The sequence below is a fragment of the Scyliorhinus torazame genome, chromosome 26 (genome assembly GCF_047496885.1).
Source record: "Scyliorhinus torazame isolate Kashiwa2021f chromosome 26, sScyTor2.1, whole genome shotgun sequence".
Lineage (NCBI taxonomy): Eukaryota > Metazoa > Chordata > Chondrichthyes > Carcharhiniformes > Scyliorhinidae > Scyliorhinus > Scyliorhinus torazame.
In genome coordinates this window covers 3,308,562-3,328,992 of record NC_092732.1, presented here as the reverse complement: position 1 = coordinate 3,328,992, position 20,431 = coordinate 3,308,562, and the positions used below count along the sequence as shown (strand labels likewise).

Below are 20,431 nucleotides of genomic sequence, written 5' to 3'. Positions count from 1 at the left end.
GAACTCCCTCGCTCGCAGATCTCCCTCGCTCGCAGAACTCCCTCGCTCGCCGAATTCCCTCCCTCTCCGAATTCCCTGCTCGCAGAACTCCCTCAGTCGCTGAATTCCCTCGCTCGCAGAACTCCCTCACTCGCAGAACTCCCTCCCTCGCCGAATTCCGTCGCTCGCAGAACTCCCTCGCTCGCAGAACTCCCTCGCTCGCAGATCTCCCTCGCTCGCAGATCTCCCTCACTCGCCGAATTCCCTCGCTCTCCGAATTCCCTCCCTCGCCGAATTCCCTCCCTCGCCGAATTCCCTCGCTCGCCGAATTCCCTCGCACGCAGAACTCCCTGCGTACTCTGTCGAGCGGTCCTCCTCCGCTGAGCTCGGCTTTCTTCCACCAGCTGCTGTTTGTGCTCTGAGGCCTCGTGTGACTGGATCTCTGGATTAAGCATTGCTGTCAACGCCGGCTCAGACGTCTGTGTTTCGCTTTGTGCAGGTTCCTGCTGCCGGGAGCGAATGGTGAACCGCTGGTGATCATGGAGGACAAGCGAAAGATCCCGATCATTGAGTGGGAGGACCTGGACAAGCGCAAGTTTTACATGTTTGGCGTGTTCATGACCATGGCGATCCGAGTCAGTGTCTACCCTTTTACTCTCATCCGCACCCGCCTGCAGGTGCAGAAGGGCAAGAGCTTGTACAGTGGCACCTTCGATGCCTTTGCCAAGATCCTGAGGGCGGAGAGCATCCCGGGCCTGTATCGAGGCTTCCTCGTCAACACCTTCACACTCATCTCTGGACAGTGCTACGTCACCACCTATGAGCTCACCCGCAAGTACGTGGCACAGTACAATGACAGCAACATGGTGAAGTCGGTGATCGCCGGCGGTTCCGCCTCGCTGGTCGCGCAGAGCATCACCGTGCCGATCGACATCGTCTCACAGCACCTGATGGTTCAGGGCCAGGACATGGGCCGCTTCAAGGAGCTGCCCAGGGAGGCAGCGGGCAAGCAGCAGCCAGTCATGGGCCGCACCAAAGATGTGATGGTGCAGATCTTCCACCTGGACGGCCTGAAGGGGTTCTACCGAGGCTACGCCGCCTCACTGCTGACCTACATCCCAAACAGCGCTCTGTGGTGGCCATTTTATCACCTGTACACAGGTGGGTTTGTATCCCCGGAACCCGGGCCACACTTTCCCCACTCATTCTGAGGGGGGCCACTGTGGACTCACAGAATCGTAGCATTTACACACAAGGAGGCCATTCGGCCCATCGAGTCTGCACCGGCTCTTGGAAAGAGCACCCTACTTAATCACACACCTCCACCCTAACCCCGTAAACCCAGAAACCCCACCTAAACCTTTTGGACACGAAGGGACAATTTAACACGGCCAATCCACCTAACCTGCACATCTTTGGACACTAAGGGACAATTTAGCTCAGCCAATCCACCTAACCTGTACATCTTTGGACACTAAGGGGCAATTTAGCACGGCCAATCCACCCAACCTGTACATCTTTGGACACTAAGGGGCAATTTAGCACGGCCAATCCACCCAACCTGTACATCTTTGGACACTAAGGGACAATTTAGCACGGCCAATCCACCTAACCCGCACATCTTTGGACACTGAGGGACAATTTAGCACGGCCAATCCACCCAACCTGCACATCTTTGGACACTGAGGGACAATTTAGCACGGCCAATCCACCTAACCTGCACATCTTTGGACACTGAGGGACAATTTAGCACGGCCAATCCACCCAACCTGCACATCTTTGGACACTAAGGGGCAATTTAGCACGGCCAATCCACCTAACCTGGACATCTTTGGACACTGAGGGACAATTTAGCACGGCCAATCCACCCAACCTGCACATCTTTGGACACTAAGGGACAATTTAGCACGGCCAATCCACCCAACCTGCACATCTTTGGACACTAAGGGACAATTTAGCACGCCCAATCCACCCAACCTGCACATCTTTGGACACTGAGGGACAATTTAGCACGGCCAATCCACCCAACCTGCACATCTTTGGACACTAAGGGACAATTTAGCACGCCCAATCCACCCAACCTGCACATCTTTGGACACTGAGGGACAATTTAACACGGCCAATCCACCTAACCTGCACATCTTTGGACACTGAGGGACAATTTAGCACGGCCAATCCACCCAACCTGCACATCTTTGGACACTAAGGGACAATTTAGCACGGCCAATCCACCTAACCTGCACATCTTTGGACACTGAGGGACAATTTAGCACGGCCAATCCACCCAACCTGCACATCTTTGGACACTAAGGGACAATATAGCACGGCCAATCCACCCAACCTGCACATCTTTGGACACTAAGGGACAATATAGCACGGCCAATCCACCTAACCTGTACATCTTTGGACACTAAGGGACAATTTAACACGGCCAATCCACCCAACCTGTACATCTTTGGACACTAAGGGACAATTTAGCACGGCCAATCCACCCAACCTGCACATCTTTGGACACTAAGGGACAATATAGCACGGCCAATCCACCTAACCTGTACATCTTTGGACACTAAGGGACAATTTAACACGGCCAATCCACCCAACCTGTACATCTTTGGACACTAAGGGACAATTTAGCACGGCCAATCCACCCAACCTGCACATCTTTGGACACTAAGGGACAATATAGCACGGCCAATCCACCTAACCTGCACATCTTTGGACACTAAGGGACAATTTAGCACGGCCAATCCACCTAACCTGCACATCTTTGGACATTAAGGGACAATTTAGCACGGCCAATCCACCTAACCTGCACATCTTTGGACACTAAGGGACAATATAGCACGGCCAATCCACCTAACCTGCACATCTTTGGACACTAAGGGACAATTTAGCCCGGCCAATCCACCTAACCTGCACATCTTTGGACACTAAGGGACAATTTAGCACGGCCAATCCACCTAACCTGCACATCTTTGGACATTAAGGGACAATTTAACACAGCCAATCCACCTAACCTGAACATCTTTGGACACTAAGGGACAATTTAGCACGGTCAATCCACCTAACCTGCGCATCTTTGGACACTAAGGGGCAATTTAGCACGGTCAATCCACCTAACCCGCACATCTTTGGACACTAAGGGACAATTTAGCACGGTCAATCCACCTAACCTGCGCATCTTTGGACACTAAGGGACAATTTAGCACGGCCAATCCACCTAACCTGTACATCTTTGGACACTAAGGGACAATTTAGCACGGCCAATCCACCTAACCTGTACATCTTTGGACACTAAGGGACAATTTAGCACGGTCAATCCACCTAACCTGCGCATCTTTGGACACTAAGGGGCAATTTCGCACGGTCATTCCACCTAACCTGCACATCTTTGGACACTAAGGGACAATTTAGCACGGCCAATCCACCTAACCTGCACATCTTTGGACTGTGGGAGGAAACCGGAGCACGCGGATGAAACCCACGCAGACACGGGGAGAACGTGCAGTCTCCGCACAGACAGTGACCCGAGGCCGGAATTAAACTTGGGGCCCTGGCGCTGTGAAGCAACAGTGCTAACCACTGTGGGCACTCATTGACTTGGGGATCCAGTGTAGGGGCTCATGGGTAAGTGGTTCCACGGTAGGGACTGATTGTCTGGAGATCCATTGTGGGTGATCCACTCCAAGTATTAATTTCCCATGGGATCCACTGACTGGGACTCATTGGAAAGGGATCCACTGTGGGGGCTCATTGGAAAGGGATCCACTGATCGGGACTCATCGGGAAGGGATCCACTGCCCGGGACTCACTGGGAAGGGATCCACTGCCCAGGACCTGTCTGAAAGAGATCCACTGTACAGACTCGCTGGAAAGAGATCAACTGCCCGGGTCTCATTGGAAAGGGACCCACTGCATGGGACTCATTGGAAAGGGATCCACTGCCTGGGACTCATTGGAAAGGGGTCCACTGCCCGGGGCAGATTGGAAAGGGATCCACTGCCCGCGACTCATTGGAAAGGGACCCACTGTCCGGGACTCATTGGAAAGGGACCCACTGTCTGGCACGCGTCGGAAAGGGATCAACTGTCTGGGCCCCATCGGAAAGGGATCCACTACCCAGGCCTGATTGGAAAGGGATCCACTACCCAGGGCGCATCGAGAAGGGATCCACTGCCCGGGACTTGTTGTTAAGGGATCCACTGCCAATGACTGATTGGAAAGGGATCCACTGTCCGACACTCATTGGAAAGGGACCCACTGTCCGACACTCATTGGAAAGGGACCCACTGCCCGGGGCTCATTGGAAAGGGACCCACTGCCCGGGACTCATTGGAAAGGGACCCACTGCCCGGGGCTCATTGGAAAGGGATCCACTGCCCGGGGCTCATTGGAAAGGGATCCACTGTCCGGGACTCAATGAGAAGGGACCCACTGCCCGAGACTCATTGGAAAGGGATCCACTGCCCGGGGCTCATTGGAAAGGGACCCACTGTCCGGGGCTCATTGGGAAAGGGACCCACTGTCCGGGGCTCATTGGAAAGGGACCCACTGTCCGGGGCTCATTGGAAAGGGACCCACTGCCCGGGACTCATTGGAAAGGGACCCACTGTCCGGGACTCATTGGAAAGGGACCCACTGTCCGGGACTCAATGGAAAGGGACCCACTGTCCGGGACTCATTGGGAAAGGGACCCACTGTCCGGGACTCATTGGAAAGGGACCCACTGCCCGGGACTCATTGGGAAAGGGACCCACTGTCCGGGACTCATTGGAAAGGGACCCACTGTCCGGGACTCATTGGGAAAGGAACCCACTGCCCGGGGCTCATTGGAAAGGGACCCACTGTCCGGGGCTCATTGGAAAGGGACCCACTGTCCGGGACTCATTGGGAAAGGGACCCACTGTCCGGGACTCATTGGGAAGGGGACCCACTGTCCGGGGCTCATTGGAAAGGGACCCACTGTCCGGGACTCATTGGAAAGGGACCCACTGTCCGGGACTCATTGGGAAAGGGACCCACTGTCCGGGACTCATTGGGAAAGGACCCACTGTCCGGGGCTCATTGGAAAGGGAACCCACTGTCCGGGACTCATTGGAAAGGGACCCACTGTCCGGGACTCAATGGGAAGGGACCCACTGTCCGGGACTCATTGGAAAGGGACCCACTGTCCGGGACTCATTGGAAAGGGACCCACTGTCCGGGACTCATTGGAAAGGGACCCACTGCCCGGGACTCATTGGGAAAGGGACCCACTGTCCGGGACTCATTGGGAAAGGAACCCACTGCCCGGGACTCATTGGAAAGGGACCCACTGTCCGGGACTCATTGGGAAAGGGACCCACTGTCCGGGGCTCATTGGAAAGGGACCCACTGTCCGGGACTCATTGGGAAAGGGACCCACTGTCCGGGACTCATTGGGAAAGGACCCACTGTCCGGGGCTCATTGGAAAGGGACCCACTGTCCGGGACTCATTGGAAAGGGACCCACTGTCCGGGACTCATTGGAAAGGGACCCACTGCCCGGGACTCATTGGGAAAGGGACCCACTGTCCGGGACTCATTGGGAAAGGAACCCACTGCCCGGGACTCATTGGAAAGGGACCCACTGTCCGGGACTCATTGGGAAAGGGACCCACTGTCCGGGGCTCATTGGAAAGGGACCCACTGTCCGGGACTCAATGGAAAGGGACCCACTGCCCGGGACTCATTGGGAAATGGACCCACTGTCCGGGGCTCATTGGGAAAGGGAACCACTGTCCGGGGCTCATTGGAAAGGGACCCACTGTCCGGGGCTCATTGGAAAGGGACCCACTGCCCGGGACTCATTGGAAAGGGACCCACTGTCCGGGACTCATTGGAAAGGGACCCACTGCCCGGGACTCATTGGGAAATGGACCCACTGTCCGGGGCTCATTGGGAAAGGGACCCACTGCCCGGGACTCATTGGAAAGGGACCCACTGTCCGGGACTCATTGGGAAATGGACCCACTGTCCGGGACTCATTGGAAAGGGACCCACTGTCCGGGGCTCATTGGAAAGGGACCCACTGTCCGGGGCTCATTGGAAAGGGACCCACTGTCCGGGACTCATTGGAAAGGGACCCACTGTCCGGGACTCATTGGAAAGGGACCCACTGTCCGGGACTCATTGGGAAATGGACCCACTGTCCGGGACTCATTGGGAAAGGGACCCACTGTCCGGGACTCATTGGAAAGGGACCCACTGTCCGGGACTCATTGGAAAGGGACCCACTGTCCGGGGCTCATTGGAAAGGGACCCACTGTCCGGGACTCATTGGGAAAGGGACCCACTGTCCGGGACTCAATGGGAAAGGGACCCACTGTCCGGGACTCATTGGAAAGGGACCCACTGTCCGGGACTCATTGGAAAGGGACCCACTGTCCGGGACTCAATGGGAAGGGACCCACTGTCCGGGACTCATTGGGAAAGGGACCCACTGCCTGGGACTCATTGGGAAAGGACCCACTGTCCGGGGCTCATTGGAAAGGGACCCACTGTCCGGGGCTCATTGGAAAGGGACCCACTGTCCGGGACTCAATGGGAAGGGACCCACTGTCCGGGACTCATTGGGAAAGGGACCCACTGTCCGGGACTCATTGGAAAGGGACCCACTGTCCGGGACTCATTGGGAAAGGGACCCACTGCCCGGGGCTCATTGGAAAGGGATCCACTGCCCGGGGCTCATTGGGAAAGGGACCCACTGTCCGGGACTCATTGGAAAGGGACCCACTGTCCGGGACTCATTGGGAAAGGGACCCACTGCCCGGGACTCATTGGAAAGGGACCCACTGTCCGGGACTCATTGGGAAAGGAACCCACTGCCCGGGGCTCATTGGAAAGGGACCCACTGTCCGGGACTCGCTGGAAATGGATCCACTGCCCGGGACTCATTGGGAAAGGGACCCACTGCCCGGGACTTGCTGGAAATGGATCCACTGTCCGGGACTCATTGGAAAGGGATCCACTGCCCGGGGCTCGTTGGAAAGGGACCCACTGCCCGGGACTTGCTGGAAATGGATCCACTGTCCGGGACTCATTGGAAAGGGATCCACTGCCCGGGGCTCGTTGGAAAGGGACCCACTGCCCGGGGCTCATTTGAAAGGGATCCACTGCCCGAGACTCATTGGAAAGGGACCCACTGTCCGGGACTCATTGGGAAAGGGAACCACTGCCCGGGGCTCGTTGGAAAGGGACCCACTGCCCGGGGCTCATTTGAAAGGGATCCACTGCCCGAGACTCATTGGAAAGGGACCCACTGTCCGGGACTCATTGGGAAAGGGAACCACTGTCCGGGGCTCATTGGGAAGGGACCCACTGTCCGGGACTCATTGGGAAGGGACCCACTGTCCGGGACTCAATGGGAAAGGGAACCACTGTCCGGGGCTCATTGGGAAGGGACCCACTGTCCGGGACTCATTGGGAAGGGACCCACTGTCCGGGACTCATTGGGAAAGGGATCCACTGTCCGGGACTCATTGGGAAAGGGATCCACTGTCCGGGACTCATTGGGAAGGGACCCACTGTCCGGGACTCATTGGAAAGGGACCCACTGTCCGGGACTCATTGGGAAAGGGATCCACTGTCCGGGACTCATTGGGAAAGGGACCCACTGTCCGGGGCTCATTGGGAAAGGGACCCACTGTCCGGGGCTCATTGGGAAAGGGATCCACTGTCCGGGGCTCATTGGGAAAGGGACCCACTGTCCGGGGCTCATTGGGAAAGGGAACCACTGTCCGGGACTCATTGGGAAAGGGAACCACTGTCCGGGGCTCATTGGGAAAGGGACCCACTGTCCGGGACTCATTGGAAAGGGATCCACTGTCCGGGACTCATTGGGAAAGGGACCCACTGTCCGGGACTCATTGGAAAGGGATCCACTGTCCGGGACTCATTGGGAAAGGACCCACTGCCCGGGACTCATTGGAAAGGGACCCACTGTCCGGGACTCATTGGAAAGGGACCCACTGCCCGGGACTCATTGGGAAAGGGACCCACTGTCCGGGGCTCATTGGAAAGGGACCCACTGTCCGGGACTCATTGGAAAGGGACCCACTGTCCGGGGCTCATTGGGAAAGGGACCCACTGTCCGGGGCTCATTGGAAAGGGACCCACTGTCCGGGGCTCATTGGGAAAGGGACCCACTGTCCGGGGCTCATTGGAAAGGGACCCACTGTCCGGGACTCATTGGAAAGGGACCCACTGTCCGGGGCTCATTGGGAAAGGGACCCACTGTCCGGGGCTCATTGGAAAGGGACCCACTGTCCGGGGCTCATTGGGAAAGGGACCCACTGTCCGGGACGCATTGGGAAAGGGACCCACTGTCCGGGACTCATTGGAAAGGGACCCACTGCCCGGGACTCATTGGAAAGGGACCCACTGTCCGGGGCTCATTGGAAAGGGACCCACTGTCCGGGGCTCATTGGAAAGGGACCCACTGCCCGGGACTCATTGGGAAAGGGACCCACTGTCCGGGGCTCATTGGAAAGGGACCCACTGTCCGGGACTCATTGGGAAGGGATCCACTGTCCAGGACTCATTGGAAAGGGACCCACTGCCCGGGACTCATTGGGAAAGGACCCACTGTCCGGGACTCATTGGAAAGGGACCCACTGTCCGGGGCTCATTGGAAAGGGACCCACTGTCCGGGACTCATTGGAAAGGGACCCACTGTCCGGGGCTCATTGGAAAGGGACCCACTGTCCGGGACTCGTTGGGAAAGGGACCCACTGCCCGGGACTCATTGGAAAGGGACCCACTGCCCGGGGCTCATTGGGAAGGGACCCACTGTCCGGGGCTCATTGGAAAGGGACCCACTGTCCGGGACTCATTGGAAAGGGACCCACTGTCCGGGACTCATTGGGAAAGGGAACCACTGTCCGGGACTCATTGGGAAAGGGACCCACTGTCCGGGACTCATTGGGAAAGGGACCCACTGTCCGGGACTCATTGGGAAAGGGATCCACTGTCTGGGACTCATTGGAAAGGGACCCACTGTCCGGGACTCATTGGGAAGGGATCCACTGCCCGGGACTCATTGGGAAAGGACCCACTGTCCGGGACTCATTGGAAAGGGACCCACTGTCCGGGGCTCATTGGAAAGGGACCCACTGTCCGGGACTCATTGGAAAGGGACCCACTGTCCGGGACTCATTGGAAAGGGAACCCACTGTCCGGGACTCATTGGGAAAGAACCCACTGCTCGGGACTCATTGGAAAGGGACCCACTGCCCGGGACTCATTGGAAAGGGACCCACTGCCCGAGACTCATTGGGAAAGGAACCCACTGCCCGGGACTCATTGGGAAAGGAACCCACTGCCCGGGACTCATTGGAAAGGAACCCACTGTCCGGGACTCATTGGGAAAGGAACCCACTGCCCGGGACTCATTGGAAAGGGACCCACTGTCCGGGACTCATTGGGAAAGGGACCCACTGTCCGGGACTCATTGGAAAGGGACCCACTGCCCGGGACTCATTGGAAAGGGATCCACTGTCCGGGACTCATTGAGAAAGGAACCCACTGCCCGGGACTCATTGGGAAAGGGACCCACTGCCCGGGACTCATTGGAAAGGGACCCACTGCCCGGGACTCATTGGAAAGGGATCCACTGTCCGGGACTCATTGAGAAAGGAACCCACTGTCCGGGACTCATTGGGAAAGGAACCCACTGTCCGGGGCTCATTGGGAAAGGGAACCACTGTCCGGGGCTCATTGGAAAGGGACCCAATGTCCGGGACTCATTGGGAAAGGGACCCACTGTCCGGGACTCATTGGAAAGGGACCCACTGTCCGGGACTCATTGGGAAAGGAACCCACTGCCCGGGACTCATTGGGAAAGGGACCCACTGTCCGGGACTCATTGGGAAAGGAACCCACTGCCCGGGACTCATTGGGAAAGGAACCCACTGCCCGGGACTCATTGGGAAAGGGACCCACTGTCCGGGACTCATTGGGAAAGGGACCCACTGTCCGGGACTCATTGGGAAAGGAACCCACTGCCCGGGACTCATTGGGAAAGGGACCCACTGTCCGGGACTCATTGGGAAAGGGACCCACTGTCCGGGACTCATTGGGAAAGGGACCCACTGTCCGGGGCTCATTGGGAAAGGGACCCACTGCCCGGGACACATTGGGAAAGGGACCCACTGTCCGGGACTCATTGGAAAGGGACCCACTGTCCGGGACTCATTGGAAAGGGACCCACTGCCCGGGACTCATTGGGAAAGGGACCCACTGCCCGGGGCTCATTGGAAAGGGACCCACTGTCCGGGACTCATTGGAAAGGGACCCACTGTCCGGGACTCATTGGAAAGGGAACCCACTGTCCGGGACTCATTGGAAAGGGACCCACTGTCCGGGACTCAATGGAAAGGGACCCACTGCCCGGGACTCAATGGAAAGGGACCCACTGCCCGGGGCTCATTGGAAAGGGACCCACTGTCCGGGACTCATTGGAAAGGGACCCACTGTCCGGGGCTCATTGGAAAGGGACCCACTGCCCGGGACTCATTGGGAAAGGGACCCACTGTCCGGGACTCATTGGAAAGGGACCCACTGTCCGGGACTCATTGGAAAGGGACCCACTGTCCGGGACTCATTGGAAAGGGACCCACTGTCCGGGACTCATTGGGAAGGGGACCCACTGTCCGGGACTCATTGGGAAGATGACCCACTGTCCGGGACTCATTGGGAAAGGGACCCACTGTCCGGGACTCATTGGAAAGGGACCCACTGTCCGGGACTCATTGGAAAGGGACCCACTGCCCACGACTCATTGGAAAGGGACCCACTGTCCGGGGCTCATTGGGAAGATGACCCACTGTCCGGGACTCATTGGGAAAGGGACCCACTGTCCGGGACTCATTGGAAAGGGACCCACTGTCCGGGGCTCATTGGAAAGGGACCCACTGCCCACGACTCATTGGAAAGGGACCCACTGTCCGGGACTCATTGGGAAGATGACCCACTGTCCGGGACTCATTGGGAAAGGGACCCACTGTCCGGGACTCATTGGGAAAGGGACCCACTGCCCGGGGCTCATTGGAAAGGGATCCACTGTCCGGGGCTCATTGGGAAGGGATCCCACTGTCCGGGACTCATTGGGAAGGGATCCCACTGTCCGGGGCTCATTGGGAAAGGGACCCACTGCCCGGGACTCATTGGGAAAGGGACCCACTGCCCGGGGCTCATTGGAAAGGGATCCACTGTCCGGGGCTCATTGGGAAGGGATCCCACTGTCCGGGACTCATTGGGAAGGGATCCCACTGTCCGGGACTCATTGGAAAGGGACCCACTGCCCACGACTCATTGGAAAGGGACCCACTGTCCGGGACTCATTGGGAAGGGATCCACTGTCCGGGGCTCATTGGAAAGGGACCCACTGTCCGGGGCTCATTGGAAAGGGACCCACTGTCCGGGACTCATTGGGAAAGGGACCCACTGTCCGGGGCTCATTGGAAAGGGACCCACTGCCCGGGGCTCATTGGAAAGGGACCCACTGTCCGGGACTCATTGGGAAAGGGACCCACTGTCCGGGGCTCATTGGGAAGGGGACCCACTGCCCGGGACTCAATGGGAAAGGGACCCACTGTCCGGGGCTCATTGGAAAGGGACCCACTGCCCGGGGCTCATTGGAAAGGGACCCACTGTCCGGGACTCATTGGGAAAGGGACCCACTGTCCGGGGCTCATTGGGAAGGGGACCCACTGTCCGGGACTCATTGGGAAAGGACCCACTGTCCGGGACTCATTGGAAAGGGACCCACTGTCCGGGGCTCATTGGAAAGGGACCCACTGTCCGGGACTCATTGGAAAGGGACCCACTGTCCGGGACTCATTGGAAAGGGAACCCACTGTCCGGGACTCATTGGGAAAGGACCCACTGCTCGGGACTCATTGGAAAGGGACCCACTGCCCGGGACTCATTGGAAAGGGACCCACTGCCCGAGACTCATTGGGAAAGGAACCCACTGCCCGGGACTCATTGGGAAAGGAACCCACTGCCCGGGACTCATTGGAAAGGAACCCACTGTCCGGGACTCATTGGGAAAGGAACCCACTGCCCGGGACTCATTGGAAAGGGACCCACTGTCCGGGACTCATTGGGAAAGGGACCCACTGTCCGGGACTCATTGGAAAGGGACCCACTGCCCGGGACTCATTGGAAAGGGATCCACTGTCCGGGACTCATTGAGAAAGGAACCCACTGCCCGGGACTCATTGGGAAAGGGACCCACTGCCCGGGACTCATTGGAAAGGGACCCACTGCCCGGGACTCATTGGAAAGGGATCCACTGTCCGGGACTCATTGAGAAAGGAACCCACTGTCCGGGACTCATTGGGAAAGGGACCCACTGTCCGGGGCTCATTGGGAAAGGGAACCACTGTCCGGGGCTCATTGGAAAGGGACCCACTGTCCGGGACTCATTGGGAAAGGGACCCACTGTCCGGGACTCATTGGAAAGGGACCCACTGTCCGGGACTCATTGGGAAAGGAACCCACTGCCCGGGACTCATTGGGAAAGGGACCCACTGTCCGGGACTCATTGGGAAAGGAACCCACTGCCCGGGACTCATTGGGAAAGGAACCCACTGCCCGGGACTCATTGGGAAAGGGACCCACTGTCCGGGACTCATTGGGAAAGGGACCCACTGTCCGGGACTCATTGGGAAAGGAACCCACTGCCCGGGACTCATTGGGAAAGGGACCCACTGTCCGGGACTCATTGGGAAAGGGACCCACTGTCCGGGACTCATTGGGAAAGGGACCCACTGTCCGGGGCTCATTGGGAAAGGGACCCACTGCCCGGGACTCATTGGGAAAGGGACCCACTGTCCGGGACTCATTGGAAAGGGACCCACTGTCCGGGACTCATTGGAAAGGGACCCACTGCCCGGGACTCATTGGGAAAGGGACCCACTGCCCGGGGCTCATTGGAAAGGGACCCACTGTCCGGGACTCATTGGAAAGGGACCCACTGTCCGGGACTCATTGGAAAGGGAACCCACTGTCCGGGACTCATTGGAAAGGGACCCACTGTCCGGGACTCAATGGAAAGGGACCCACTGCCCGGGACTCAATGGAAAGGGACCCACTGCCCGGGGCTCATTGGAAAGGGACCCACTGTCCGGGACTCATTGGAAAGGGACCCACTGTCCGGGGCTCATTGGAAAGGGACCCACTGCCCGGGACTCATTGGGAAAGGGACCCACTGTCCGGGACTCATTGGAAAGGGACCCACTGTCCGGGACTCATTGGAAAGGGACCCACTGTCCGGGACTCATTGGAAAGGGACCCACTGTCCGGGACTCATTGGGAAGGGGACCCACTGTCCGGGACTCATTGGGAAGATGACCCACTGTCCGGGACTCATTGGGAAAGGGACCCACTGTCCGGGACTCATTGGAAAGGGACCCACTGTCCGGGACTCATTGGAAAGGGACCCACTGCCCACGACTCATTGGAAAGGGACCCACTGTCCGGGGCTCATTGGGAAGATGACCCACTGTCCGGGACTCATTGGGAAAGGGACCCACTGTCCGGGACTCATTGGAAAGGGACCCACTGTCCGGGGCTCATTGGAAAGGGACCCACTGCCCACGACTCATTGGAAAGGGACCCACTGTCCGGGACTCATTGGGAAGATGACCCACTGTTCGGGACTCATTGGGAAAGGGACCCACTGTCCGGGACTCATTGGGAAAGGGACCCACTGCCCGGGGCTCATTGGAAAGGGATCCACTGTCCGGGGCTCATTGGGAAGGGATCCCACTGTCCGGGACTCATTGGGAAGGGATCCCACTGTCCGGGGCTCATTGGGAAAGGGACCCACTGCCCGGGACTCATTGGGAAAGGGACCCACTGCCCGGGGCTCATTGGAAAGGGATCCACTGTCCGGGGCTCATTGGGAAGGGATCCCACTGTCCGGGACTCATTGGGAAGGGATCCCACTGTCCGGGACTCATTGGAAAGGGACCCACTGCCCACGACTCATTGGAAAGGGACCCACTGTCCGGGACTCATTGGGAAGGGATCCACTGTCCGGGGCTCATTGGAAAGGGACCCACTGTCCGGGGCTCATTGGAAAGGGACCCACTGTCCGGGACTCATTGGGAAAGGGACCCACTGTCCGGGGCTCATTGGAAAGGGACCCACTGCCCGGGGCTCATTGGAAAGGGACCCACTGTCCGGGACTCATTGGGAAAGGGACCCACTGTCCGGGGCTCATTGGGAAGGGGACCCACTGCCCGGGACTCAATGGGAAAGGGACCCACTGTCCGGGGCTCATTGGAAAGGGACCCACTGCCCGGGGCTCATTGGAAAGGGACCCACTGTCCGGAACTCATTGGGAAAGGGACCCACTGTCCGGGGCTCATTGGGAAGGGGACCCACTGCCCGAGACTCATTGGAAAGGGACCCACTGTCCGGGGCTCATTGGAAAGGGACCCACTGTCCGGGACTCAATGGAAAGGGACCCACTGCCCGGGGCTCATTGGAAAGGGACCCACTGTCCGGGACTCATTGGAAAGGGACCCACTGTCCGGGGCTCATTGGAAAGGGACCCACTGCCCGGGACTCATTGGGAAAGGGACCCACTGTCCGGGACTCATTGGAAAGGGACCCACTGTCCGGGACTCATTGGAAAGGGACCCACTGTCCGGGACTCATTGGAAAGGGACCCACTGTCCGGGACTCATTGGGAAGGGGACCCACTGTCCGGGACTCATTGGGAAGATGACCCACTGTCCGGGACTCATTGGGAAAGGGACCCACTGTCCGGGACTCATTGGAAAGGGACCCACTGTCCGGGACTCATTGGAAAGGGACCCACTGCCCACGACTCATTGGAAAGGGACCCACTGTCCGGGGCTCATTGGGTAGATGACCCACTGTCCGGGACTCATTGGGAAAGGGACCCACTGTCCGGGACTCATTGGAAAGGGACCCACTGTCCGGGGCTCATTGGAAAGGGACCCACTGCCCACGACTCATTGGAAAGGGACCCACTGTCCGGGACTCATTGGGAAGATGACCCACTGTCCGGGACTCATTGGGAAAGGGACCCACTGTCCGGGACTCATTGGGAAAGGGACCCACTGCCCGGGGCTCATTGGAAAGGGATCCACTGTCCGGGGCTCATTGGGAAGGGATCCCACTGTCCGGGACTCATTGGGAAGGGATCCCACTGTCCGGGGCTCATTGGGAAAGGGACCCACTGCCCGGGACTCATTGGGAAAGGGACCCACTGCCCGGGGCTCATTGGAAAGGGATCCACTGTCCGGGGCTCATTGGGAAGGGATCCCACTGTCCGGGACTCATTGGGAAGGGATCCCACTGTCCGGGACTCATTGGAAAGGGACCCACTGCCCACGACTCATTGGAAAGGGACCCACTGTCCGGGACTCATTGGGAAGGGATCCACTGTCCGGGGCTCATTGGAAAGGGACCCACTGTCCGGGGCTCATTGGAAAGGGACCCACTGTCCGGGACTCATTGGGAAAGGGACCCACTGTCCGGGGCTCATTGGAAAGGGACCCACTGCCCGGGGCTCATTGGAAAGGGACCCACTGTCCGGGACTCATTGGGAAAGGGACCCACTGTCCGGGGCTCATTGGGAAGGGGACCCACTGCCCGGGACTCAATGGGAAAGGGACCCACTGTCCGGGGCTCATTGGAAAGGGACCCACTGCCCGGGGCTCATTGGAAAGGGACCCACTGTCCGGGACTCATTGGGAAAGGGACCCACTGTCCGGGGCTCATTGGGAAGGGGACCCACTGCCCGAGACTCATTGGAAAGGGACCCACTGTCCGGGGCTCATTGGAAAGGGACCCACTGTCCGGGGCTCATTGGAAAGGGACCCACTGTCCGGGACTCATTGGGAAAGGGACCCACTGCCCGGGGCTCATTGGGAAGGGGACCCACTGTCCGGGACTCATTGGAAAGGGACCCACTGTCCGGGACTCATTGGAAAGGGACCCACTGCCCGGGACTCATTGGGAAAGGGACCCACTGTCCGGGGCTCATTGGAAAGGGACCCACTGTCCGGGACTCATTGGGAAGGGGACCCACTGTCCGGGGCTCATTGGAAAGGGAACCCACTGTCCGGGACTCATTGGGAAAGGGACCCACTGTCCGGGACTCATTGGGAAAGGGACCCACTGTCCGGGGCTCATTGGAAAGGGAACCACTGTCCGGGGCTCATTGGAAAGGGACCCACTGTCCGGGGCTCATTGGGAAAGGGACCCACTGCCCGGGACTCATTGGGAAAGGGACCCACTGTCCGGGACTCATTGGAAAGGGACCCACTGTCCGGGACTCATTGGAAAGGGACCCACTGTCCGGGACTCATTGGGAAAGGGACCCACTGTCCGGGACTCATTGGAAAGGGACCCACTGTCCGGGGCTCATTGGGAAAGGGACCCACTGTCCGGGACTCATTGGGAAAGGGACCCACTGTCCGGGGCTCATTGGAAAGGGACCCACTGTCCGGGACTCATTGGGAAAGGGACCCACTGTCCGGGACTCATTGGGAAAGGGACCCACTGTCCGGGGCTCATTGGAAAGGGACCCACTGCCCGGGACTCATTGGGAAAGGGACCCACTGCCCGGGACTCAATGGGAAAGGGACCCACTGTCCGGGGCTCATTGGGAAAGGGACCCACTGTCCGGGACTCATTGGGAAGGGGACCCACTGCCCGGGGCTCATTGGAAAGGGACCCACTGTCCGGGACTCATTGGGAAAGGGACCCACTGCCCGGGGCTCATTGGAAAGGGACCCACTGCCCGGGACTCATTGGGAAGGAATCCACTGCCCGGGGCTCATTGGGAAGGGACCCACTGTCCGGGACTCATTGGAAAGGGACCAACTGTCCGGGACTCATTGGGAATGGGACCCACTGCCCGGGGCTCATTGGAAAGGGACCCACTGCCCGGGACTCATTGGGAAGGAATCCACTGCCCGGGGCTCATTGAGAAGGGACCCACTGTCCGGGACTCAATGGGAAAGGGACCCACTGTCCGGGGCTCATTGGGAAAGGGACCCACTGTCCGGGACTCATTGGAAAGGGACCCACTGTCCGGGACTCATTGGGAAGGGGACCCACTGTCCGGGACTCATTGGGAAAGGGACCCACTGTCCGGGGCTCATTGGGAAAGGGACCCACTGCCCGGGACTCATTGGGAAGGGGACCCACTGTCCGGGACTCAATGGGAAAGGGACCCACTGTCCGGGGCTCATTGGAAAGGGACCCACTGTCCGGGACTCATTGGGAAAGGGACCCACTGTCCGGGACTCATTGGAAAGGGACCCACTGTCCGGGGCTCATTGGGAAAGGGACCCACTGTCCGGGACTCATTGGGAAAGGGACCCACTGTCCGGGACTCATTGGGAAAGGGACCCACTGTCCGGGACTCATTGGAAAGGGACCCACTGTCCGGGGCTCATTGGGAAAGGAACCCACTGTCCGGGACTCATTGGAAAGGGACCCACTGTCCGGGGCTCATTGGAAAGGGACCCACTGCCCGGGGCTCGTTGGAAAGGGGACCCACTGCCCGGGACTCATTGGGAAAGGGACCCACTGCCCGGGACTCATTGGAAAGGGACCCACTGTCCGGGGCTCATTGGAAAGGGACCCACTGCCCGGGGCTCGTTGGAAAGGGGACCCACTGCCCGGGACTCATTGGGAAAGGGGACCCACTGCCCGCGACTCATTGGGAAAGGGACCCACTGTCCGGGACTCATTGGGAAAGGGACCCACTGTCCGGGACTCGCTGGAAAGGGACCCACTGTCCGGGGCTCAATGGAAAGGGACCCACTGTCCGGGACTCAATGGAAAGGGACCCACTGCCCGGGACTCATTGGAAAGGGACCCACTGTCCGGGGCTCATTGGGAAAGGGACCCACTGTCCGGGACTCAATGGGAAGGGACCCACTGTCCGGGGCTCATTGGGAAAGGGACCCACTGTCCGGGGCTCATTGGAAAGGGACCCACTGTCCGGGGCTCATTGGGAAAGGGACCCACTGCCCGAGACTCATTGGAAAGGGATCCACTGCCCGGGACTCAATGGGAAGGGACCCACTGCCTGAGACTCAATGGGAAGGGACCCACTGCCCGAGACTCATTGGAAAGGGATCCACTGCCAGGGACTCATTGGAAAGGGGTCCACTATTGGGGACAATCAGAAAGGAGATGCACCTTGGGCGTTGACGAGGAGACCTACAACCCGACAACCTCATGCACATTGACAAGGGGATCCACTTTCGGGCCAATTGACCAGGGGATAGGCCGTAGGAGCCCATTGACAAAGGGATCCACTATATAGGCTAATTATACGGTCAAAGATGATCAATTATATGGGTTCACTGACCAGGAGATCTGCTGAATGGGACCGACTGACAAGTAGATCTACATGAACCCATTGATAAGGTGATCAACATTGGCGATCCTATCACGGCCAATCCTCCTAACCGGCACATCTTTGGATACTAAGGGTGGGTAGGGACTTGGGAGTCCTTATTCGCGATTCTCTTCAGGTTAACGTGCAGGTTCAGTCGGCAGTTAGGAAGGCAAATGCAATGTTAGCCTTCATGTCGCGAGGGCTAGAATACAAGACCAGGGATGTGCTTCTGAGGCTGTGTAAGGCTGTGGCCAGACCCCATTTGGAGTATTGTGAGCAGTTTTGGGCCCTGTATCTAAGGAAGGATGTGCTGGCCTTGGAAAGGGTCCAGAGGAGGTTCACAAGAACGATCCCTGGAATGAAGAGCTTGCCGCGCGAGGAACGGTTGAGGACTCCGGGTCTGTACTCGTTGGAGTTTAGATGGATGAGGGGGGATCTTATTGAAACTTACAGGATACTGCGAGGCCCGGATAGAGTGGACGTGGAGAGGATGTTTCCACTTGTAGGAAAAACTAGAACCAGAGGACACCATCTCAGACTGAAGGGACGATCCTTTAAAACAGAGAAGAGGAGGAATTTCTTCAGCCAGAGGGAGGTGAATCTGTGGAACTCTTTGCCGCAGAAGGCTGTGGAGGCCAATTCACTGAGTGTCTTTCAGACAGAGATAGATAGGTTCTTGATTAATAAGGGGATCAGGGGTTATGGGGCGAAGGCAGGAGAATGAGGATGTGAAAATATCAGCCGTGATTGGATGGCGGAGCAGACTCGATGGGCCGAGTGGCCTAATTCTGCTCCTATGTCTTATGGTCTCTTGGATCCAGGGTCAAGAATATTCGTGACAGGGATCCATTGATGATGAGATCCACTGTCCGGTACCGATTGACAAGGTGATAACTGTGTGGATTTATTGATGGGGAAACTTTATTGAATTTAAGAGCCGTGAGGTGATGATGCAGCTGTACAAAACCTTGGTAAGGCCACATTTGGAGTACTGTGTACAGTTCTGGTCGCCTCATTTTAGGAAGGATGTGGAAGCTTTGGAAAAGGTGCAAAGAAGATTTACCAGGATGTTGCCTGGAATGGAGAGTAGGTCTTACGAGGAAAGGTTGAGGGTGCTAGGCCTTTTCTCATTAGAGCGGAGAAGGATGAGGGGCGACTTGATAGAGGTTTATAAGATGATCAGGGGAATAGATAGAGTAGACAGTCAGAGACTTTTTCCCCAGGTGGAACAAACCATTACAAGGGGACATAAATTTAAGGTGAAAGGTGGAAGATATAGGAGGGATATCAGAGGTAGGTTCTTTACCCAGAGAGTAGTGGGGGCATGGAATGCACTGCCCGTGGAAGTAGTTGAGTCAGAAACATTAGGGACCTTCAAGCAGCTGTTGGATAGGTACATGGATTATGGTAAAATGATATAGTGTAGATTTATTTGTTCTTAAGGGCAGCACGGTAGCATTGTGGATAGCACAATTGCTTCACAGATCCATGGCCCCAGGTTCGATTCCAGCTTGGGTCATTGTCTGTGCGGAGTCTGCACGTCCTCCCCGTGTCTGCGTGGGTTTCCTCCGGGTGCTCCGGTTTCCTCCCACAGTCCAAAGATGTGCGGGTTAGGTGAATTGGCCAATGATAAATTGCCCTTAATGTCCAAATTGCCCTTGGTGTTGGGTGGAGGTGTTGAGTTTGGGTAGGGTGCTCTTTCCAAGAGCTGGTGCAGACTCAAAGGGCCGAATGGCCTCCTTCTGCACTGTAAATTCAATGATAATCTATGATTAATCTAGGACAAAGGTTCGGCACAACATCGTGGGCCGAAGGGCCTGTTCTGTGCTGTATTTTCTATGTTCTATGTTTTTCTATGAAACCTATACCAAGGATACATTGACAAGGAGATCCACTGTCTGATACCCAGTGACAAGGAGATCCACTGTACTGATTCATTGACACAGAGATCCACTGTCTGATACCCAGTGACATGGAGATCCACTGTCTGATACCCATTGGCACAGAGACCCACTGTCTGATACCCATTGA

At 57.7% G+C, this 20,431-nt stretch overlaps 1 protein-coding gene across 1 annotated transcript in view; it reads left to right on the top strand.

Annotated features, from left to right (window-relative positions):
• The first annotated feature begins 478 nt into the window (after window positions 1-478).
• LOC140403038 (solute carrier family 25 member 44-like) overlaps window positions 479-20,431 on the top strand; it is a 176,853-nt gene continuing 156,900 nt past the window's right edge. Inside the window, exon 1 of the mRNA XM_072490716.1 lies at window positions 479-1,140. Coding sequence (XP_072346817.1) covers window positions 519-1,140 — 622 coding nt within the window. The 5' untranslated portion in view covers window positions 479-518. The remainder of the gene's footprint in view (window positions 1,141-20,431) is intronic.